Genomic DNA, 25,128 nt, shown 5'->3' with positions numbered 1-25,128 from the left:
CAGCTTCTGTCTTAATAGAACGTGTATTTCATGGTGTTGTGATGTGACTAAGATCTCCTTGTTTCTGTTGTGATTAAACCCTCTTTCTGGAGCTCAGAAATATTATTCTATTTTTGCATAATTTAAATACAATGTATGGCTTAAACATATGCGTATATATGTATGTATTATACAGGGGTAGGCAAAAGTAGGTTTACAGTTGTTCCTATGGAAAAATACATAATACAAGAATAAACTCTGAGTTTTACGTACTCACAACTGTAAACCTGCTTTTGCCAACCTCTGCATATGATAATATAAAGTTCTAATATTAAGTTACTAATAAGCTAAACTTTCAATAAGCTAAACTTTCAAAGAATTAATTTACACATGACGGAAGATTTTGGCTTAATAGATGGAATGTCTCCTGTATTTTCACTGCAACTTACTACTATGCTTCCATGATGATTTGTATCATTAAGATAAAATATTATGATTGAAATTAAACCTTCTGCTCCTATTCTCAGTTGTTTGAAGCTTATAAATAAGGATCAAATTATTTTTTAAAGTGGTAAACTTTTGTAAAAAATGTGAAAATGATAAAAGTAATACTGTTTAACATTATGTATAAAATGTGCTTTAAAAATACTGTTCAAGATTGTGAGTTTAAAAGATAAAAAATTTAATAAAGGATAATACGTAGGATGCTTTGTGGGTGGTATATACTCCACATGATATAAATACACTCTGTAAGAAAATTCACAAAGCATCCCATTTCTTTTAATATATTTGTATTGATTTCAGAGAGGAAGGGAGGAGAGAGAGATAGAAACATCAATGATGAAAGAGAATCATTAATCAGCGGCCTCCTGTACATCCTTGTCTGGGGATCGAGCCCACAACCTGGGCAAGTGCCCTGACCGGGGATCAAACCATGACCTCCTGATTCATGGGTCGATGCTCAACCACTGAGCCATATTTTTAAAATGTAAAAATTAAACTTATAGTTAAAATCAGTGCTTTTAGAATAGTAATTGTAAATAATTTGAAATTAATGAGAGAAATAAACACCAAGTGCCTGTTACTAAAAAAAACACACTAACAACTCAAATTTTATGAAATTTTAATTGAAACTAGAAAATTTTAAGTGTTTTGAAAAATGCCATAAGAAATATTTACTACTAATAATATTAATATTTTTTCCTGTGGATTTATTATTACTTGGGGGAAATTGTGCATATGAAAATATAATGGCACATATTTTTTCATACATATAAGACCAATTATTATTTGAGAGTAAAGACATGGTAATTTGTATTCTGTTATGGGTGCTAAATATGCATTTTTAATATTTGTCAGTTACATTGGAATATTTTTTTGCTTGATCTTACATGCTTTAAAAGTGAATTCGGTCTTGTCACCATTGGTTAGCCACATTGTTACACTTTGCCAGGAAAGAGAAGTTGAGAAAAAGGAATTTCTAATTTAAAATTTGTCATTCATTGGTTGTTTTCCAAGTATTTATAATAACTGTTTCTGATATCAGATTCCTTTTCATGTTTAAAGAAGGCATTCCATTGGTATGGTTAAGAGGAAGAACAAGGATTTTAAAATGTCAGTAAAACATGACTTTACCTGTTTTGCTACTCATAGCTTAGGATCTTATACAGGTTACTCAATCTCCTTGGGACTCGATTTCCTCACCTATAAAATGGAGAGAATATGACTTGCCTCCCAAGGTACAATGCCGGGGATACAGTAGATGCTCAGTCTATTTATTAGTTCAAGCAACACCTATCGAGTACCTCTTATGCAATAAGCATCACACTTGGTTCTGGAGAATATGAATAAAACACAAAGACCCACTTTTACAAGGCTAAGTTTAGTCCAAGCTGGTTTGGGGTCAGCTGTTAGAGCGCCGGCCCTCGGGTTCAATTCTGGTCAAGGGCACATAGAGCGGCTTGATCCCTGAGGCGCCCCCCCCCCCGCCCACACACACACACACGGAGGCAACTAATCAATATTTCTCTCTGTGTCTCCCCCTCCTTCCCACTCTGTCTAAAAAAATAATCAATGGAAAAAATATCCTCGTGTGAGGATTAACAACAACAACAAAAAAGATAAGTTTAGTAAGGAGCGATGACGTACCCCATTACATAGCTAAGTATCTTTTACTTGTACGTCAGGGAGACCAGAGCAAGAGAGAGCAAAAATTATTACTAACAGGGTGGTTTCAAGGGTTAAAGGGATAACATGTGAAACATCTGGCTCACACCAAAGGCTAGATTCATCCTCTTTCCATTCACTATTTATCATATTCTTATTAACATAATAAAATCAGTTTTGAGTCTACAAGTAATATGGCTCAAAGGAGAGCTGTATTGATAGAATGTCTGAAAATGGAAGCTGTGAGGAAAAGCTAAGGAAAATAGCAGGATTTCTAAGCATATGGCCATAAAATGCCAGGGAACCTTTGAAAGGAAGGTGAGCCAATGCTATATAGAAGGTCATCTTTGGAGCTAATGTGCTGAAGAGTTGGGAGACTCTGCAGAATGTTAAGTGAAATCTCTGTTGAAGAAAATCAGAACATTTGAGCTAGAGAATGTATAACTGAGAAGTAACCTGGTTTATAAGGTTTATTACATGTTAAGAGGTGTGTCTTAGCTCCATTAAAAGTACAGAATCTTCATAGAAAAAATAATGTGGAAAAATTTACTTTAACCACAGCACTAGAATTTTGGATTAATCAGGAAGATTTATTTGATAATAAGAGCTATTAAATGACACAGTGGGACATTAACTGCAACACAGTTCTTATAAATGGGGAAAATGTCATTTTTCTGGAACTGTTTGAAAATAAGAGAGCATTTGGAGAGCATCTCAGTTTCTTCAGTCTGTGATATGCTAACATTAAAAACAATATATGTAGTATGTCTTATTAGCCTGAACATAAGAATGTGGTCATCATGATAATATCAGAATAACATTTATCTGACTAGTCCTCTAGTTGCCAGTAATTTCTTTAGAAAGATTTCAGGGCTATCTCAGGTGTGGTTTTTTTTTAAATTTTTTAAAAATGCATATTTTTGCCCTAGCCGGTTTGGCTCAGTGGATAGAGCATCAGCCTGTGAACTGAAAGGTCCCAGGTTCGATTCTGGTCAAGGGCACATGCCTGGATTGTGGGCTCGATCCCCGGTGGGGGACTTGCAGGAGGCAGCCGATCCATGATTCTCTCTCATCATGGATGTTTCTATCTCTCTCTCCCACTTCCTTCCTCTCTGAAATCAATAAAACATGTATTTTTAAAAATGCATAGTTTTATTGATTTCAGAGAGGAAGGGAGAGGGAGAGAGAGGGGGATAAACATCAGTGATGAGAGAGAATCATGCATTGGCTACCTCCTGCATGCCCCACACTGGGGATTGAGCCTGCAACTTGAATTGAACCGTGACCTTCTAGTACATAGATCAACACTCAACCACTGAGCCACGCTGGCCAGGCCAATTTTTAAAAATAACACACTGTTTTCAAGATTTTTAAGCACAGATCTCTAATATAAGACTATCAATCTATTTAGAAATTACATACGTGTACTTGTGTACTAATACTGCAAGCAAATTATTAGATATATGCAAAAAAGGAATTAAGAAAGATGAAATACAATTAGATATTCTAAAAGTTTCTTCCTCCTTGCACACCTCTGGGGCTTATGTGTCCCATTTTGGAGACCACTATACAACATCCTTCCTTAAGCAAAGGCACTTTGCTTGCTCATAAGAAAAAGAAGGAGAGTTTTTTATTGGGGACATGGGATAGAGAGAAACTTAACTGGATTTTTGCATTGTAGCCCATTTTTACTAGTTACATTAATGAGAAAGAACACTGGGAAGCCTGTGGGATCCCTTGTCACGTCCCGCGTGTTTCAGGGTTCCGGTTCAGGTCCGGTTTCTGGAGAAGGCCGAAATCAAAATGAAAAGAGACTGGAAGAGAGTTCATTTGGGTAAATGGGGGGCCAGGCGGGAGCCCACCTCTAGTGGGAGGACTACTCCTGCTCTGGCCTTTGCCATCCCTTTTAAAGGGGTTCTGAGATACACCCATGTCCTTTAGGCAGGTAATTCCAGTAACAGGCAGATTATCTTATCAATAAAGATTTACATGATTATTTGGTGGGGAAGTTGCCTCAGTTACCATTGTTCTCAATTAGATAGAGAGTGGTTGGCTCTGACCTTTAGCTTAAAGGTTGACCAGCCTTCCCGGATTCCCTTTAACTACCAAGTGACAATGTTCGGTTTCTGGCAGAAGCCAGAAGATATAAATATCAGCCCAACTATGGAACTTGGGCAAGTCTCTTAAATCTTTTAATCTGTTCCTCTTTTGTAAAACTGAATGGGTTGCTGTGATGATCAAATGGGCTATATAATAATGGGTATATTTTCTTAAGGTTGACAGATGGCAGACATCATGCTGGGCTCTTTTTAAATACACACACACACACACACACACACACACACACACACACTGAGTGGCCAGATTATTATGATCTCTGAATGCATAATAATCTGGCCACTCAGTGTATATCCTATATAATAAAAGGCTAATATGCAAATTGTCTCCTTGACCAGGAGTTTGACCAGCAGGCAGGCCGGCCAACCGCCCATGTCCCCTTCCCCTGGCCAGGCTGGCCGGACTCCACCCATGCACGAATTCATATATATATACTGAGTGGCCAGATTATTATGCATTCAGAGATCATAATAATCTGGCCACTCAGTATATATTGATTTCAGAGGGGAAGGGAGGGGGAGAGAGAGATAGAAACATCAATGATGAGAGAGAATCATTGATAGGCTGCCTCCTGCACTGCCCCACTGGGAACTGAGTCCACAACCTGGGCATGTGCCCTGACCAGAAATCAAACCATGACCTCCTGATTCATAGGTCGACGCTTAACCACAGAACCATGCCAGCTGGGCTCATGCTGGGCTCTTAATGTCCTGTCACTCTGAACCTTATAGTAACTCTTCTGGATAGAAATTATTTTATCCCCTTCATAGATGAATGAGTTGTGGCTCACAGATGCTATAGTCAAGGTTCCTCATTTAATAAGGAGCCTCGTTTGGAATTTATTGCCAAGCACTTGACATCATCATGCTGCCTCTCAAACTAAAGTTCTAATTCCATTTGATTGTGGGCTTCCAAGGGTTGGGTATGTCTAATCACTAGATTCTTTATCACACTGAGTTCAACGGGAAGCTCAGTAATTTCAAACAGTTGTTTAATTGCATGAAAATGAGATAGGGACTTTAAACTCTAAATATAAGACTATATAATGATTTTGAAGCAAGCAATATATTCGGTAGTCCCATTTCAGTCCCTTTTCTTACTTCAGTGACTCGACATAAGTGATTGCTAAAAAATAAGAAACTTTGTGCTAATGGTATTTCATTCAAAAATGAGTTCTTCAAACTTAATTTGTAAAATATTTACATAGATATAAATATATACCTAGATGTTGATTATTGAGAGTGATATCATTATTATTATTTTTGTTAATCCTCTTCAAGGATACTTTTCCCATTGAGTTTTAGAGAGAATGGAAAGAAAGGGGGGAGAGAGAGAGAGAAACATAAATGCGAGAGAGACACATCAATTGGTTGCCTCCCACACATGCCACAACCCGGGGCCAGGGATTGAGCCTGCAGTCCAGGTATGTGCCCTTGATCAGAATCAAACCCGTGACCCTTCAGTCCATGGGCTGATGCTCTAACCACTGAGCAACGGACCAGGGCAAGAGAGTGATATTTATACAAGACTCAGATTATAGTGCTGGTATTCATGAGAACTTATCAGAAACTAAATCAAGACATGGCCCATAGGTCTCTGCATATTGAATATAAGTTTGATCTGATCTCTTAGGTTTGTGGCTGTGGTTGGAGTTCACAGGACCTATTGTTATTTGTAACCTTATGTTTCCTCCAGGCTGCCTTAACTCTCAACTCAGTGCCTTTGTTTTTGCTTCTTCTCTCATTTAATAAATTTTCCTTAATTCTTTCCATAAATCTATATGTTCATTCACCAGTAAAACTCCCATTTTTCCTTGGCTAATACTACCAATTCATATCATTCTGTCATGACTAAACAACTCTGTAATTTTTCTCAGGAGCACAAATGGATGTCTGTATGTACATACAGAAGGAAATCAATAAACCTTGACTGGCTATTAGTCTCTGTAGTTTTTCTGTCTTGTGGTGGGTTAATACGAATGAAGCTAATTAAAACGATGAACGTACTGGCAGACTTTGACTTCAGGGTTTCTCTTGTTTTCTTTCCCTCCAACAATTAGTCTCTCAAATTTGGACTTGATCTTAGATGCTATACGTCAGTAAAGCTACACAGCCCATCATTAATTTCTCTAACCAATATACCTACATTCTGATCTCTCCACTCCCCTTCACCCCTATCCTTGTTACAAAATACTACAGTGTAGCTTTGACCTGCTGCCTGCATTGAGAGGCTTACAACTAAAGCAGGATGTGAAAGCCTTAAAAAAGAGAGATATGATTTTTTTAAAAAGCTCCTAAGATAAATTTGAGTTGTTTTATTTTTTAATCTCAAGTCAGATCTGAGAAAGTTCAAGAGAATTTTTCAATAAAGTGACTAGATACTCTCATGGTTCTTGCAGACATCTGCTTTGATCTTAGACACAGTATATATTAGTAAATTTCTCAAGCCATATTTCTCAATGCAGTTTTCTATCTCTTAAGGCAATATGAAAGGGTGTAAAGTATCTGTTAATAATGTGAGTGAAGAGGCAATGTTTTTTTTTTAAATTTCAAATGTAATTTGTATTGGTTTCAGGTATAGAGCTTAGTGGTTAGACAATCATATAATTTATATAGTGTTTCACCTGGCATCATACATAGTTATAACAATATTATTGATTATTGACTATATTTCCTATTATTTATTTACGTCTCCGTGACTATTTTGTAACTACAAAGTTGTACTGCTTAATCCATTCACCAACCACCAGATTGTTCTCCATGTCTGAGTCTGTTTCAATCCTGTGTTTGTTAATTTATTTTGTTCTTTAGAATCCACATATAAGTGAAATCATATGATATTTGTCTTTCTCTGTCTGACTTATTTCACTGAGCATAATACTTTCTAGGTCCTTTCATTCTATTGCAAATAGTAAGATTTCATTCTTTTTTATGGCCAAGTAATATTCCATTGCACATATGTACCACAGCTTTTTTAACCACTCGTCTATTGATGGACATGTGGCTTACTTCCATATCTTGGCTATTGTAAATAACACTGAAATGAATATAGGGTGCATATATATTCTTTCAAACTTGTGTTTTAAGTTTCTTTAGATAAGCCACCAGAAGTAGAATCGCTGGGTCATAAGGCAGATCCATTTTTAATTTTTTGAGGAAATGCCATACTGTTTTCTACAGTGGCTACACCAATCTAGCAATGTTTTTTTGCTTGTTTGTTTGTTTGTTTTTTGTCTTTTTAGCGGCCAACATTTATGGGTCCCAGGTCCTATGTGCTCTACATACATTATTTCATTCAATTCTCAACAAGTCCTTGAGACGATAGGCGGAGGCTGGTTTCCCTACCTCTATTCTTGGCCCCTTAACAGTGAACCCTTACACAAAAAAACACAGTAGTTATTACTATTATCATCAACATTATTATTACATTTCAGTCTTTTTAATGTATTCACAAAGTTGTGCAACTATCACCACTACTTAATTCTCAACATTTTCATCATTCTAAAAAGAAACCCTACTAGCAATTACCCCCACTTCCCCTGCCCTGTACATTTTTATACCTGTTTGTTGGACTTTCCCTTTCCCAGCTTGAAACCATTAAAATATTAAGACACAGGGGTCATATAAATGAATATCAACCAGTTACTTTTTTTTTCCTTTGCCAAATAAGATTTTATTTTGAAAGTCATTTGAAAGACACTAAGACTCAATGGATATAGATTCCACATTCATATTCTATTCAACCCCCACCAATGGTCTCTGTCATGCCAAAAAGTTGCTTTCTTTGGTAAGTCCGATTTTTAGCTTCTTGGAGAAGGGATCTTTTCCCATAAGCCATCTTTTTTATTTATTTATTTTTTTGGTAGAGTAGAGCTTTATTTTCAGGAAATAGTGTATTTGTTGGAGATGGGTATTTTAAACACACACACACACACACACACACACACACACACACACACACACATCAAGGTGGTTCTAATATGTCCAACAAAGTGAGAGGGCTCAGCCAGAGGTGGAACGGAAAGGTTCTCTAGTATTTGCTTATCATCTTGCTGCAACCAGAAATCCACACGTGGGAACGGCACCCAGGAACACGGTCCTATACGAAGTTGTTCTGCTTTGCATCATAAATCCTAACCATCGGTGCTCCTGTTAAAGCTCGGGCAGCAGGCACGCAGCTCCTCCTCCGGGCCGCGATCTTGGAAGGAGGCTCTGTAGATCTCGGCAGTTCTAAGGTTGACAGCAATGCCACAAGTGATTGGAAGGTGGTTTTCGTGTTCTTCCCGGTCATTTAACTCTGTCACACATAACGTCACTGAGTGAATGTCATCTTCTAGTCTGTCAAATTCACTAAGAAGTTGATGGTAAGTCTTTGTGTCACTGAAGCCGCCCACGCGGTGCACTTCCAAGCTTGCACATTGAGCGTGGTCGGAAAAGGATGTTATGGAGTTCATGATCAAGGGGACCTCAGCTTTGGCGTCAGTTCCATCACAATGTGTCAAGCACGTAGCCCCATTACCTCCAGAAGCGGGTGGGCTCCCACGAGGTCCCCAGGGGACCTCGGCAGCTGCACTCGCCGCCCCTCAACCAGCAGCGGCAACGTGGAAACTGCGGCCCAGCAGTCCCAAGGAGGCGTTGGCCTCCCCCGCCCTAGATACTTTTATTATTAATAAAATCCGATCTATTTATATGTGGTTTAGATTTCAGGCCAAAACTGTGCTAACACCTTACCCTAGATTTAGGTAGCCTTGGGTGACCTTGAATCACTGGCTAGGTTTAAGAGGCACAAGCCTGCTCCTCTTGGAGACCCTTTGCCCCATGGCAGAGAACAGAGCAGACCACCCCCTCTCTCTTGGTAGGCTGAGCTGAGAGAGGACAGGAAGGGGCTAAGGTGAGCATACTGCCTGCCAAACTCACCATGTACGCAGGCCTACTCTGGCAGCTCTGTGGAGGATAGATGGGAGGCCATAAGACGACGACAGAGACAAGGTGAAAGGCAATTTGTGATGCCAATAGCACTGCATCCTATATGAAAAGAGGAAAAGACTTCTGTTGGGGCCGAAATGAGGTGTGTTCTCTTGTCTTGTTAAACTGCTTGACTCTGAGATGTGTCAAGTAGATATTGGGCACCTGGATTTCAGACAAGAGGAAGAATCTCTTTGCCCAGTTTTATAACTGCTCATTTGGAGACCATCTATTGGCTGCTCCTTCAATCCTATGTCCTTTGGAACTGTTCTTTCCTATGGTAACTTGTTCTTGGTCAGGAGGCATCAGCAGGTTCATTACATTACATGATGGCCAGCTCTCAATGGGGAGGTAGGATGGAGTGGAAAAACCACAGGGCTCGGACTAAGAAACCCTGCTCCAAGTTCCACCTCTGCCCCTGAGGTAGATTGTTGCAGGAATACTACCAATTTGTTCAAGCCGCACTGTATGCACTCCCTTTTGAAATGGGACTTTTCTGCTCCTTCTATAAAGAAGTTGAGTCTAGTTTCCTGTGGCTTTGATCTGGCCTCGGTTATGCTTTGGTAAACATGACAAAGGCAGAGGATTAGAAAGGCCTTGCACATTGGGTTTTGCTCTCTCTTGCTCCTGGGAATCCCTCGGCCGGGACGTGAACAAGTCTAGGCTAGCTAAAGAATGAAGCCAGGTGGAGGGAGCCTCCAGTTGTCTCAGTGGAGTGTTTCCCAACACCAGCAGCCAATTCTGTGATTCTGTGAACACCAACTGGTTGCTGAACCATTCAGTTCAATTGTGAAACTACGTAGCTACCTACCCCGATTTAGTGCAGAATTCACAGCTTAATTAAGGACTCAGTTCCATAAGACTGCCCTCCCGAACTTCACTCACCAGTTGCAAGTTCCTGGCCTCCCACACTTCTGACTGACTGGCTATAAATCAGGGGTTGCCATGACCCCCTCCTAAGACTTGACAGTTTACTAGATGGCTCACAAAACTCAGGAAGATGCTTTCTTTACATTTACTGGTAAAGAATACAAATGAACAGCTAGATGAAGCGGTAGACAGGGCAAAGTCTGGAAGGGTCCTAAGCACAAGTAAGTGCTTCCGTCCCTGTGAAGTTGGGGTGCACCACTCACTCAGCATGTGGATGTGTTCACTAATTAGGAAGCTCAGCAAATGTCATTATTCAAGAGTTTTATAAAGCTTAATTTCTAGGACCACCCCACTCCCACTCCTTCTTGGAGGTCAGTGAGTGGGGCTGAAAGTTCCAACCCTCTAATCATTTGTTCTTTTGGGGACCAGACCCAACCTGAAGCTCTCCATGGATCTTCTCTCAAATCATCTCATTATTATAAACTCAGATATGATATTAAGGGGCTCTTTATGAGTAACAAAAACACTCCTATCACTCCAGTTTTAGGATCTTTATGCCAGGAACTAGGGCACAAAGACCAAATATATTTCTGACTATACCACTTCCAGTCATTCTTTCTGCATTCCCAGCTTAGACCCCAGGCGAGTAGTGAGGCCACCCTAGACAATTTGGTCATAGAGAAGTATTGCCATTTAAAGAATCATCAGCCATCCACAGAATGATAAAAAATGGAAAGCATTTGCTGTTTTAGTCCACCAAGTTTGAGGGTAAGCTTGTTACATAACAAAAGCTGACTAATATAGCACCTTATCAGCTATGAAGACAAAGGAAGAAAATAGTTCTACTAAGAATATGAGAAAGATGGTTGTTGTAATTCAGAATGAATATAACCTTGAGCTTCCTGAAAGCCAAGGCAAATAAAAACAATGGGTTATAGAGTTCCCATTATTTGAGAAAATAAGTATATAAATTCTGAAGAGGTGACATTTTGATGGTTAAAAAAGGAATAAATTATACTTTAGTATTAAAGAGATACAAAACACCATAATATATATAAAAGTATTTTCACATTTATAAACAAACTAGAGGCCTGGTGCATGAAATTCATGCACTAGAAAGGTATCCCTCACCCAGCCTGCATCCTTTCCATTCTAGGACCCCTCAGGGGATGTCCAACTGCCGGTTTAGGCCTGATCCCTGCCTAAACAGGCAGTCGGATGTCCCTCTCATAATCCAGGACTGCTGGCTCCTAATCACTTGCCTGCCTGCCTGCCTGATTGTCCCTAACCACTTCTGCCTGCCAGCCTGATCACCCCCTAACTGCTCCCCTGCCGGCCCGATTGCTCCCAACTGCCCTCCCCTGCTGGCCTGGTCACCCCTAACTGCCCTCCCATGTAGGCCTGGTCCCACCTAACTTCCCTCCCCTGCAGGCCTGGTCACCCCCAACTGCCCTCCCCTGCCAGCCTGTTCACCCCCAACTGCCTTCCCCTGCTGGCCATTTTGTGGTGGCCATCTTGTGATGACATGGGGGTGCTCATCTTATGGTGATGACGTGCAGGTGGCCATCTTGTGATGACGTGAGAGTGTCGCGCGAGGGCATGAGGGCCACCTAGGTTTTTATTAGTATAGATGAAGAAAATTCTTCTTGTGACTTTCTTACCTTAATTCTCATTGTAAGTTCAGATAATCCAATAAGTCATGGAAATTCAGCTTATTAAACCCTAAAGGAAGGAATGATCAACATGTCCATGCGTCTGTAATGTTTTAAAACATACTTTTGGAAACAGCTGTGTATGAGGATAAGTCCTTAGATGTGAAAGGATTTTATTTCTTAAACCCCCTTGCCATTCTTTTGTAATACAGACAATCTTCATAGAATATAAATTCCCCTTACTTAAATAAACTTTCCCTTGGGTGAAATGAGAGTCTGACTGGGTTATTTACATTTTTTTAAAACTTAAAAAGTTGTGAATGTATTAATAATAAAATGTGAATGTATAGGGAAGAATGGAGCTTCATTGGAAAGTCTGTAAGGTGGATTCTTAGGGGGACCTTGCTGAAGGCAGCTGCCGCTGCCCTGACTCTTCCAAACAAGTCTGAGCCCCCAAGTGTTTTGTTGGAATCTCTATGTTTAGTCTTTTAGAAACATGTGCCTTCTCAAGGATACTTATCCTGCTGATTGTATCTTGAGGTTAATTTTAGTTCAAGCTGTTGTTACAATAAAAGCCTAAGGAGGCAGGCAATCGGGGCTGTTTCGATGCCTCCTGCCAAGCAGCCCCTTAGCCTTCTCTTTCACAGAAACGTGTGTCAGAGTAATCCATTCATCTGATGCTCAGGGTCTGCTGGCCAGTCCTGGCATGAATGTATTAATAATAAAATGTTCACCACAGGAATTAAATTTGGACTTCAAAGTTCAGCTTTGATGGTGTTATTTTTATCATTATCAATTGCTCACATTTCCTTGATCTATGTGTTACTTATTGAGTTCAAACTATGAGTCATGTGCTATGCTATGTGCATAGCACATGACTCATAGTTTTAATTTATAAAATTAATTTATAAAATTATAATGTATTAATTTATAAAATCCTTTTATAAATTAATTTATTAATTTATAAAATCCTTTCCACTGTCTTAGAAGGGAGATATTAAATGCTTAGCTTGTCCTATATCCTATCCTGGCCTCTTAAATGGCCCCTCTTACAGGTGCAAGCTTCCACTGAAACTGCATGAAAACTGAATGTCTCAAATCAATGAGGAAAGTTTTGGTAAATATTGTATTTAAACACAGATCAAACTACATCTTTACCTCACATCTTTTTTTTTTTTAATCCTGACCCAAGTATATGCTTATCAATTTTAGAGAGAGAGGGAGAGAGAAACATTGATCTGAGAGGAACATTGATTGGTTGCCTACCAGCAGCTTCCTGACCAGGGATCAAACTTATAACCTTGTTAGTGTATGGGACCACGCTCCAACCAACTGAGCCACCTGGCCAGGGCCTTACTTCAAAATAAATTAGTGAAAGATTTAATCAAGAATTAAATGTAAAATTAAGCCATAAAAATTAGGTGATTTATCTCAGGATAAAGAAGACTCTTATATCTCACAGCAATTAAGCAAGTTACAAAGTAAAATATCAATAGGAAAATAGCTGAATAGTACACTGATGCTTATGATTTCTTTCCCACAGGAATATAAACTATATTGGACAGAATTGAGAGGAACTACCCTTTTCTTTTATAACGACAAAAAAAGCACAATAGTAAGTAGTTAAACATGTTCAGCTAATTCAATTTTTCCCCAATATACACTTGTCATGTATTTTATTATTCATGTGGGATTTTCTGTCTTTTAAAATGGTATAGTAAAAATGTTATAGTAAAATCAATTCAAATAAGAATATTTCTGTCTGCGAGGGCTATAAATTATAAAACCCATAGTAATAAAAATTTCTGGGCAACTCAGAAGAAGGTATTTACTCATATTTTAAACTTTGCATTCTTTTCTTTCTGATCCTGAGTAGAATATTTGACTGAAAAGTGGAAATTTTAACTATTCATCTGGACACAATTGCTTAATACCAAATGATAACCTTAATTTCCCTCCTTGTTGTCACAGGCCGTTATAATCTGAAAGGAAATAGATGATCCCTAAAGCTTAATAACATACAATATGTCACTATTTTTTTCTGGAAAGACAAAAACATACCTCACCAAACAGGACTTCTAAGAGCTCAAGCATGAGAAAAACAATGCAAATATTATGATATTTATTTATTCATATTAATTTCAAATAATTGATTTGTATTTTAATTTTTCCACACACAAAAATTGAAAGGTGACTGTATTTCATTCCCCCACACACAAATAAAATGCATTTTAGTAGCAAATAGTTGCCTACCTTGAAATGCTATGCTTATAATAGATTTTATGACCCTGTAACTTATTTAAATAAAAACATTTTGGACCATGGATGTGGTTGCCTTAGATTTATTACATAGCCAGATCTTATGAAAGAAACAGAAAACAAGCCTCTATTCCACCTGAAGGCATTTCAGCACCATTAGTGGTAGACTAACCAGAAGTCATTAAAAAAAATAGTTATCTTTCACCAGAGTTCTGGACAGATAAGATTTATATAAAGGTGTTTTCAAAAACTGTAATAAATTTTAACAAAACTAATTTCTCTGTTTTGCCTTCCAACTTCTCACCGATGTCAGTGAAAATATGAAGACCCTGTTCTAGCCCTTGTATAACACACATTTTGAGTGAGAAAGTTAATAGTTATTCCTCACTGTAAGAGGCAGTACAACTTAGTGATAAGAGCCTGGTCTTCAGGTAAACTACCTGGGTTTTTATCCTGTTCCTGCCCTGTTCACTCTGCCATCTTGGTCTCTTGGGCTACTTACCTAACTAACCTCTCTGTGTCTCAGTGTATCAGACAGGGAACCGGTAGGAAACAGTTGATATCTCAAATTGGGCAATTTGAAGAGAGTTTAATAAAGATGCAATACTCAAAGCAGTGGACAGGATGTAGAAAAACCACAAAGGTTAGTACAGAACCCTGAGACTAGTAGCAGTGCCCTATTGCCATGCCTGGGTGTAAAGGAAAGAGAGAATAGTGGGGAGAGTTATAAGAAGATGACTGTCTTGAGAGGAGTATGATCTTGGATTGAGGAAACAATTGCATAGGGTAATCAATACCTGACTTTACTCTCCTCACTCTTCTATCTCGTGCCAATGTTCACCAGCTGTCCAATCCAGCAGGAAACCAAAGGGTAAGGGGGCCCATAATGTTGTCCACATAGGTCCCTACTATGGTGCACAGTGTTGGGTAGTGAAGGGATAAAAGTGAATCTAGAGGAGCAAATAAAAGATCTCCAACACACTCAGTTTCAATTCTCTCAACTTAGGATAAAAAATAGCCTATCTCATAAGGTTATAAAAAAGGATTAAATGAGATAGTAAATGTAAGGCACATAGTGAGCATTCATGCATTTTATTTGAACTATCTAATTTAACTCTCACAACAAAAATGCAAAGCAGGTACTATTTCAACTCCCACTTTATAGAACTGAATAGCAAGTGTAAAGATTAAGAAGTTGTACAAGATCAGACAGCTAATGCAAGGAGTACAATCCAAGTCTTGCACCTGAGATAGCATTCTTAACTACCATGCCATGAAGAGACTGTTTAATAAAATAATGCAGAATTGCCCATCTGCCAATTGCATTAAAAGAGGATGCAGCCGGAACCGGTTTGGCTCAGTGGATAGAGCTTCGGCCTGCGGACTGGAAGGTCCCAGGTTCGATTCCGGTCAGGGGCATGTGCCTTGGTTGCGGGCACATCCCCGGTAGGGGGTGTGCAAGAGGCAGCTGGTCGATGTTTCTCTCTCATCAATGTTTCTAGCTCTCTATCCCTCTCCCTTTCTCCCTGTAAAAATCAATAAAATATATTAATTAAAAAAAAAAAGAGGATGCAGAATTTTGGGGACAAGAGAAATCACAGGAATGAAACAGGTGAGAACTGTAGATACTCAGCCTATGATAGGGAAGAATTTATAGCTGCATTTAAGTGTTTGAAAGGCTGTCAGGAGATCATGTGAAAGAGTCACCGAACTTGTTTAGTGTTATTGCAGAGAAAAGAGACTAAGATTAATGGATGAAAATTGCCTGAAGGAAAACTGTGGCTTAATATAAGAGAAAAAAAAAAAAACTTGCTGGCAGGCAAAGCTGCATAGACGCATAAATTCCAAGTTCGAGATGTTCAGCATAAGCTAGATGACTACATAGAGGGATAGCCTGGAGACGATTCAAGCATTGGATAGTAGCTAGATTAGACATATGATCTTAAAGGCTTTTTTCAACGTTACAATTAAAAACAAAAAGATATGACTTCCTTTTTTTCTAATCAATAGATCAGAGTACAGGCACTCTATCTAACTGGGCCACTTCTTCCTTTGTTGCTTCCTCTGTCTCAGCAAAGTTCACTGAGCTTAATCTAGACAGTCCATCAGAAAAAGTTTCTTGTGTAATTTTAAATTCTGTCCTCCTTCCCTTATACCTCTCCTTCTATGTTTGTATCTTTGTTCATTGAAAATAAATAGGCCAACCCAAATGTAACCTCAATTTTACCAACATAGAAATAACTCTGGAAATTATTTACTATTTTTATGTCCTACTTTATTCAGAAAAAATAATGTAAGTCTTATAAGAATATAGTAAAATAAGTTATATTAGGCATAGTGGAGAAAAATGAAAGGAGAAAAAAATAAAGTCAAGAATGAAGTTAATTTAGCAAAAAAATTATACCACAAAAAACCTACTATCTTTTCTAGAAGTAGTCTTAATCTTTCTAATACTAGAGAGCAAGTCTGGCAAGTTACATACAAACTGGGCCATGGAGACTAATTACTCAGAAGAAATATTTTTATTGTTATGCAGTAAGATAGAAATTTCTTAATAGATTCCTCATAACCAGTAGTATGTGGTAAGTGTTGAATAATGGCTTTCTGGAAAAAATATATGCATAAATATATGTATATAAATTTATTATAAATATTACTTACATAAAAAATGTATAGCACACAGTTAAAAATACATAATACTCTTTATCCTAATTTTCAAATAAAGCAAAATTGATTCTCATAAAATGTTTTTGTTGATTTTTCTGAATGCATATCAGAATTGCAATTCAATCCTGATATAATGGAGTTATTTTCTAATATGCTATTTTCCTAATAAATTTGTCATTAAATATGATATTTAACATTAATGTTGGCTAATATTTTTGTTTACATTAATAAATAAGAGGAAGTAAAACAATTATGTATGTCAGAACTTCACCTACTTTTCAATGACATGAGCCACCTCTTTGTTGAAAAACAGTTTTAGAATTATAGAATAATATTTTGTCAATTTTTTGTTCAAAATAAAAGTTTCAGACACAACAAACTTTAAAGTTTCATCTGCATTATTAACATTTTCTCCTTCACTTTAAGTCTAGACCAGACCAGAAAACTATGGCCTTTGAGCCAAATCTAGCCTGTGGCCCAATTTTGTACATTCTGTGAGCCAAGAATGTTTTTACAGTTATAAGGTGTTATTAAAAAAAAAAAAAAGAATTTGCAACAGAGACGTTATGTGATCCACAAGGCCCAAAACATTTACTATCTGGCCTTTGAAGAAAAAAATTGCTGGCCTCTGGGTCAATAAAGAAAATAATAAATCAAGCCTTAATTTGTAAGGTTTGCCAATTTCCATGGTATAAATACTCCCACCATGGCTGATTTCAACCTATCATGTAACCTCACTGAAAATGGAGGTGGAAAGAAAGTCTAGGTAGCACACCATTATATAGTATATTTAACACACAAAAATGAAGATGTAAGTAACTTTAAGAGCATAGAGAATATTATGTGGTAATTAGAAAATGATTAATTTTGAATTTTAATTATCCTCTTTTAAAGTTAATTTATTTACTTATATGTTTATATAATTTAACTTTTAATAATGACTGGGTTTAACAACCAGCTAGCAAAATTCCTGAAAATGTAACAAATCAGCTTTTGCAAACCCATATAAGCCAGCACCAGCATACCACCACAAAATACATTTCCACATTCCCTCTGAGTTGGGAAGGGGTGACACAATGAAAACCAGAATATCATGCGAAGTATAAATCAGTTGAAAGGAAGATATTATTTGCTTTCCTTCCTACTAAAATTACTGTATGTCACCCGAGAAATAATTTAATGAGATTCCCCTTTATCTTTGCAGTATGTTGACAAGTTAGACATAATAGACCTCACATGCCTTAATGAGCAGAATTCAACTGATAAGAATTGTGCAAAATTCACCCTTGTTTTGCCAAAAGAAGAAGTGCAACTGAAGGTGAGTGAGGAAGAGATGTAATTATTCTGAAACAAGATGGGGTTATAAATAGCATTCACCTCTTCACAGCCTAGTGGCTGAGGTAAAGAGGGGTTATGGGAGTGCCAAGTCCTATACTTTGTTAATATTTCTTGCCTTTTGCCAAGAACTACCGTTTTCTAAATAAGAACTTAAAAGGGCATGTTCACTTGTTTAGTATACAAGCACACTGAAACCATATACTCTGTCCTGTGACAAAGTCAGAGATCCCACCTGGTGTTTATACAAGTTGTCCTTGAATTGATATTCAAGAACTTGGTGTTTACCAAGTTCCCAGATGATCCTGAGACATGTCCAACGTATTACATGTTTAGAACTGCTGAATTAGACAAACCCATATTTCACAAATCGAGGGACATTCTGCAAGACAATTGGCCTAAACTCTTAAAAATTACCAGTGTGAGAAAAAGCCATAGAAAGACTGGACACCTGTTCCAATTACAGAAACTATAGAGTCATGACAACTAAATGCAATGTGTGATCTGGATTGGATACTGAATTAGAAAAGAAAAAAACAAGGAAGCACACAAAAACTAAAAGCTATAAAGAGCATTATTGAGACAATTAGAAGAATTTGAAAATGAACTGTATATTACATATACACAACTTGTGAAATATGGTATTACTATCTATTCATTAAAACTCTAAACTCCACACCGGCAGAAATCGGTACACTCATCACTCAAAGTGAGCCAATGAAAGTCAACCAACAACTACAGTAAAAACAAAGAGGAAAACTTGCAATAGAATAAGATGCAATTGGAACTGACCTTAAAAGCACTGGTCATTAAGCTTTAGTGTGTGCTACAAATCACTAGTACTTAGGAAATCCAAGCTCCACCCAATAAACCCGGGTCTCAGAATCTACATTTTAAGCAAGCTCCCTCCCCAGCTGATTCTGATGTGGTGGTTAAGAGTACAGGCAGGATGGAACCTAGGTTGAATTCTGGTTGTTTTATTCATTGGTTGTGTGATTGTAGATAAGTTACTTAAGTTCTTTGTACCTTGGTTTCTACACCTGGAAGTAAGTCTGCTCAAATGTAACCCTCTTACTGAAATCTACCTGGACTACTTTATTAAAACGGCATTTCCCCCCTCTATGGCATTCTCAATCTCTTTTAACTTAATTTTATCTTTCCATTTATTTCCTTTCTGACACCATAAAATTTACTATTATGTTTATTATTAAATGTACCCTGCTACAATGTAAACCAGTACTAGAATAGTGCCTAGCACTAAAAGGTACTCAATAGATACCTGTTAAATAATTAAATCTATAAAAACAATGATAGTATCTTTTGTCCAGTTGCCATGAAGATTAAATCAGAAAATACATGTGAATAGAATAGTAGCTACTACTTATAAGCACTTAATAAATGTTGGTCATATTTGTAGTTTTCAGAGCTAACAATTATAAATTTCTAAGGACTAACAACATTGATTCTACCTGGTTGCCCCAAATTTAAAGCCAGTCATTGTTAAATACCAATTGGGGGATTAACCATAAATTGACATACTGCAGAAATAAGTGTGCTAACGTTTAAATTTTTTTTGAGTTAAGTAAATTGTTTACTTGTTTACTAATCAAAAGATATGTACTCTGTCTTCTGATAAAACAATATTGAAATATTTCATAACAAATACACTTTAGTAGTTCTACACAAAAAGAAAAATGAGTTTATTCCATTCAACTGATTCTAAGGGGTTTAAAAATTACAATGGACTTTTTAAAACAATGTGCTTCAATAGAAAAATATGCATTTTTGTTGATTTTGCTGATTTTTGATGGCATCCATATCTTGATTTTTTTTTCAAACAATCATGAAATTGGGAATTTATTTGAAATTAACAGAAGTATTAACACTGATAGTCATGCCTGTGTTCTCTTCTTTGACTTTATCTTTAGACAGAGAACACGGAGAGTGGGGAAGAATGGAGAGGCTTCATTCTTACAATAACAGAGGTAGGAAAGACATCACTTTTGATTGATTCATTCATTCAGCAAATACTTACTGAATATTTACTATGAACCATGCAGAGTAAAAGGGGTTGAAGATATAGAGATTGAAAAAGATAGACATAATCTTTCAGACTTACTTGTGAAGTTTCTATTTTTATCGGGTGGATGGAGAGGGAGAAATAAAATAAGTAAACAAGCAAGATAATTTAAAATTGTGACTATTGCTATGAAGAAAATAAACAGGGCAGTATGCTAACTAGCAAATAACAAGTGGTCAGGGAGATCACCATTTTGCTAATATCCTTTTGACACAGTGGTCCTTGTATATTCTGATATTTCAGCTTGCATGGCATCCTCTAAAATACTTTCCAAATCCATACTTACACACTTAACACATATTTATAAAATGCTAAATGAGATGGATTTTGTGAATAACATAGACAATATAATAGGGAGGGGGCCATCAAAATAAAACCCACTTTGAAATGTTTGTTTAGTAACTCTTAAGAAAAAGGGATGTTGATCTGTTCGACTCTGTGGCATCTTATCTGAGATCAGTAGTAAGATCTACTGCTTATGGTGTACAGCTGGAGCAAGATAACTGCCACTATTTTAAATAAAGCCACTGCAGCAATTGTCTTAGAAACACGAGGTACTTTGATAATCAGCCCTCCAAAAGAGGACCTTATTCTCTAATACTTTTAGTGGATAAGAAAATTTTCTGTTTATTAGGGGAAGTTAAATACTAGTTAAAGCTAGTTCCTCAGTAAGGAATCTGCAGTCACATGAAATGAGCACTGCACTTTACTGATAGGCGATGGATGTTGGGTCTTTATCTTAGCCAGTAACGTGTAAAAGTTAGAGGCTCAACTACCATGTGGGTAAGTCATAGGCAATTAAAAAGTAGTCCAGTTAAAGATGTGAAAGACATGTTGACTTGGCGGGAGGGAGAAACTCTTTGGGGAACTGCATTCTTTTCCTCTGTTGTGCAAAGGCAGCATTTTGGCTGTGGCATTTCTTACACTGGGAACAAGTATCCCAATGGTATCTGAGTAGGTGTCAAGGAGCACACTAAAACCCCTGGAAAAACTCCGGGGTGCATCTTTCTGGTACACTAATTATACTTCATGTTTTGGCCCCCAAATTTTGTTTTCTTTTCCTTGAGGAAAGGCTGCATTATTTTTAAATTAAAATGTATATAGGTATATTACAGATTGTAAAATTTAAGTGAATTTCCAAAAGAAGACAAGGTTCCTTAAATTTTATGTTCGATAAATGTCATTTTTGCACAATGATCCCAGGTCACTCTGTGCTATTATTAGGAGAAATTTTGTAGACGTTTGAGAAACATATGCTATAGTTGAAAGAATTGAGACGTTGCTTTTGAATTAAAGAAAATGGAGTTTGAGTCTTGGTTTTACAACTTACTAGCTATGTGACCCAGGACTAGTTATTTAATCTTTCTGAGCCTGTTTTTTTTCCTTTTTCTTTTTGTAAAGTAAGATTCCTATCTTGTAGCATTGTTGTGAGGATTTGCAATAAAACATTGCTTGGGACATAATAGGTAATAATAAGGAGTAGCTGTTTTATTAATTTTTCATTCTATTTTTTTTTCCGGATTAGTATATAAGAAAATAGCCCTATTGATTATTTGTTAGCTTAGTTATCCAGATGAATATTTTTGAAAACTTTGGATGGTGTACCCTTCATAGTAAATTTTTATTTTGAATTTCATATATATATGTACATACATGTGTTTTAAAATATAAACAATAATATGAATTAATTAGATAATAAGTAAATAGAAAATAAAGTTCTAGTGTTTTCTTACCAATGGACTTTCTTATACACCCCCGGGAAAGAATGTACCTCACTCTGGAGATCAAGATGTTTATAGAGGGAATAAATAGTGATGGAAAGATAAAATTAAATTTTAAAAAAGATGTTAATTACACATGGCTGCCTCAAAATGGAGGCTAGGTAGTGTCACATAAAGAAAGAATTCTACCATTCAGATTACACCTTCCAAGAGCACATAGCTGGCCATAATGAGGTCTAAATTAGGGGTATAAATATAGATCAGGAGGATATAAGTTACTCAACCCAAACTACATCTCCAGAAAAGGTTAAAAAACAGTAGCAAGTAGAGCAGTAACATAATTGTAATATGTGAATAAAACTATGAAATATACACACAAGCATACCAAAATATAGACCTCCGCTTGCTGATTCTCAGTCATCTAATGAATAGTGCCATCTAGACCCCGTGTTACCATATGGTTGGTGGTGATAATTCTAGGATACCTGTGGGAGAGCTATGCACTTTGCAGGTGCTCTGGGACTTCCCCGGCAGTGAGAAATAGTAAACTCAGAATGAAAACATGAGATCTGCTGTTATGTGAATTAGCCTGTAGTACTTTGCTTTGGGGTCTGACCAAAAGGGGCATTTCCTGGAAGAACACTGGACACCCTATGCAGGTTCTAGATGGTTTAGAGGCTGTTTTAGGACACCTGCCCTACATCAAGATTGTCTATTCTTGATTCTACCTATCCATCTCTGTCAGGTAACTGAAGCTCCTTAGGACCAGAACAGGCTCATCTTGGCTAAAAATCAGTTAGTTATTTTGCTTTCTTTCTTGTTTGCTTACTGTTTTAATTGGTTTCAGCTGTCAGTTCCCCAACATGTGTCACTCCTTCCTGGACAAGTAATTAGACTGCATGAAGTCTTAGAGAGAGAAAAGAAAAGGAGGATTGAGACAGAGCGGCTGCCAAGTACATCTCTGGAAGAAGAGAGGGAACCAATAGAGGATTATGTGGATGTACTGAACCCTATGCCAGCGTAAGGGCACCATTAACTCCAGTTTATTTATTAGATTGTTAATGTTAATTTCTATTTGTTAAGGAGAGTTAGTCAATGACCTCATTAAACCAGGGACAATAAGCTGTCTTGTGGATAAACAGCATATTTCTGAGTGCATGCCACATTTCCTCTTCTGTGTCATGATCAACAAAATGCAAAAGGCAGATTTGAACCAACTCTCTTACCACACAGGAAATCCCCTTCCACCCACACTTTCAGACCAAACAGATAATCTTTCCAAAGTTTAAACCTAAATAAAAACTGCTATGAGGAAGGAAGGAAGCAATATTTTTTTCACTATGCAACTCTCGGATTGACTGATTTTCTACCAGAAAAATTACACCAATGAATTAAAAAAAAAACCATATATATATATATATATATATGCCCACCTCCTTCCCCCTCTGTCTATCACCACACTGTTGTCTGTGTCTATATATATATATATATATAGACACAGACAACAGTGTGGTGATAGACAGAGGGGGAAGGAGGTGGGCAAAGGGGGATAAATTGGGGTGGAAAGAGATTTTGCTTTGAGCAATGGGCACACAATGCAACATGCAGATGATGTTTCATTGAGTTGTACACTTGAAACCTAAATGGTTTTGTGAACCAATGTAACTCTAATAGAATCAATTAAAAAATAAGTGAATATTCTATGCAACTGTTCAATCAGTGGGTAGTCATTGTGTTGTACTTTGAAGGCCCTGTGTAAAGTGGGCAAGGTGTTGGAAAAATGAAGAGACATAGAACACGCTGAATTCAGCAACATCCTATCTCTATTTCTCACCATCATATCATTAAAGAGTGTGACTAAGATTGTGAACCCCTTCCTCTGGAATCTTGGTCAAGTTCTCACCAGTGAAATCTGCCCTGGTACCACCTTTGACATCACGTTCTGATTCGTGTTCTTTCTGTACTATAATCACTGAAACCTGCCCACCGTAACGTTTAGCTGAAACCAATGACTCATAGACTGATAGGTTAAAAGTCACAGAGTGCTTCTCTTTTATGCTCAATAACACAATATATGTTTTTTACAGCTAAATAAAAAGAAGACTAAAATCATTGCTCCCCAATTAAAATATATTTGCTGTTAACATTTTGGTATATTGCATATCCTGCCAGATATTTTTCTGTGACTATATATTTCATTGATTACAATATATACTATAAAAGTGGGAAGTGCTTTCTCAAAGATTTTACACGTAAAAACACCACCAATGTTATAAGAAATCCAAATTTTACCAAACGGAGTGAGTTAAGATGTACTCTTAAATGTGAGTTATTTAAAAAGAAAGACGAACTACAGAAGCATGTGTAGAGATGTTTTGTATCTCTGGAAAGAAACCGCTAACAAATACTATTTATCCAAGAGCCTATTATTATAAACTGAGAATGGAGATACATTGTTAATTTTTATCTTAGGTTTTCAAATGGTAATGGTGATTATATACTGACCAGTAGATAATTTTTCAGGTCCCCTTTGGTTAGAGAAAGAGGCTGTGGAGGGATGAGGGGAGGAGGGCCGTAAGCATACACATATTTTAGTGGCACAGGCTTGTAATAATAGTAATTATAATCATATCATTGCAGTTGTAATAATAAAGCTGGGGATTTTAAGAAAAGTTAACAAATGCAGTTCTTAGAGTTACTTCAGAAGCATTTTTTCAAGTCATGATCTTTATCCATTTTTAAAAAGTCTGTTTTTATCTCACCTCTGTAGATGTTTTTACGCAGTGTCTCGGAAAGAAGCAACTGAGATGCTTGAGAAGAATCCTTCATTGGGAAATATGATCCTGAGGCCTGGTAGTGACAGCAGAAACTTCTCCATCACTATCCGGCAGGAGATAGAGTATGTTTAATTAAAAAAACACACATATAGAACTAGTAAAAGCATAATATCACTTTAGAAAGCAAAGTCATAAAGTTCAGATCAGCATCCTTCATGTGTTTTGTTGGGGCTAAGAATATAACCACAAAAATAGGGAGGGGATGATATACGTATAAGCAATACTAAAGACTGAGCCAAGGCTAATATTTGCAGAAGGGAAGAATGAGCAAATTACTTTGGTCCTGGATATAGTTCATTCATTCATTCATTCATTCCAACAAGTATTTATTGAGCAATTACTATGGACCAAGTAATATTCTAGGAACTGAGGATGCAGCCGTGAGCAAAACAACATCCCTAGTTTAAAGAAGTTTACACACTTGCAAGGAGACACGGGCTATAAATAAATACGCAACCAAAAATGTCATACATATGGTAA

General features: G+C 37.1%; 1 protein-coding gene and 1 pseudogene across 1 annotated transcript in view; one reads left to right on the top strand and one right to left on the bottom strand.

Annotated features, from left to right (window-relative positions):
• Positions 1 to 25,128, top strand: part of STAP1 (signal transducing adaptor family member 1) — a 37,406-nt gene that overhangs the window by 150 nt on the left and 12,128 nt on the right. The window contains exons 2-6 of the mRNA XM_008158744.3: positions 13,293 to 13,364; positions 17,880 to 17,993; positions 19,939 to 19,995; positions 22,659 to 22,831; positions 24,582 to 24,710. Of these exons, the coding sequence (XP_008156966.1) occupies positions 13,293 to 13,364; positions 17,880 to 17,993; positions 19,939 to 19,995; positions 22,659 to 22,831; positions 24,582 to 24,710 (545 nt within the window). The remainder of the gene's footprint in view (positions 1 to 13,292; positions 13,365 to 17,879; positions 17,994 to 19,938; positions 19,996 to 22,658; positions 22,832 to 24,581; positions 24,711 to 25,128) is intronic.
• Positions 7,991 to 8,802, bottom strand: LOC103301736 (protein N-terminal asparagine amidohydrolase-like; annotated as a pseudogene).

Source organism: Eptesicus fuscus, chromosome 2, assembly GCF_027574615.1.
Source record: "Eptesicus fuscus isolate TK198812 chromosome 2, DD_ASM_mEF_20220401, whole genome shotgun sequence".
Lineage (NCBI taxonomy): Eukaryota > Metazoa > Chordata > Mammalia > Chiroptera > Vespertilionidae > Eptesicus > Eptesicus fuscus.
Note: the sequence above shows the minus strand (reverse complement) of the source record. Positions and strands in the feature narration are given on the sequence as shown.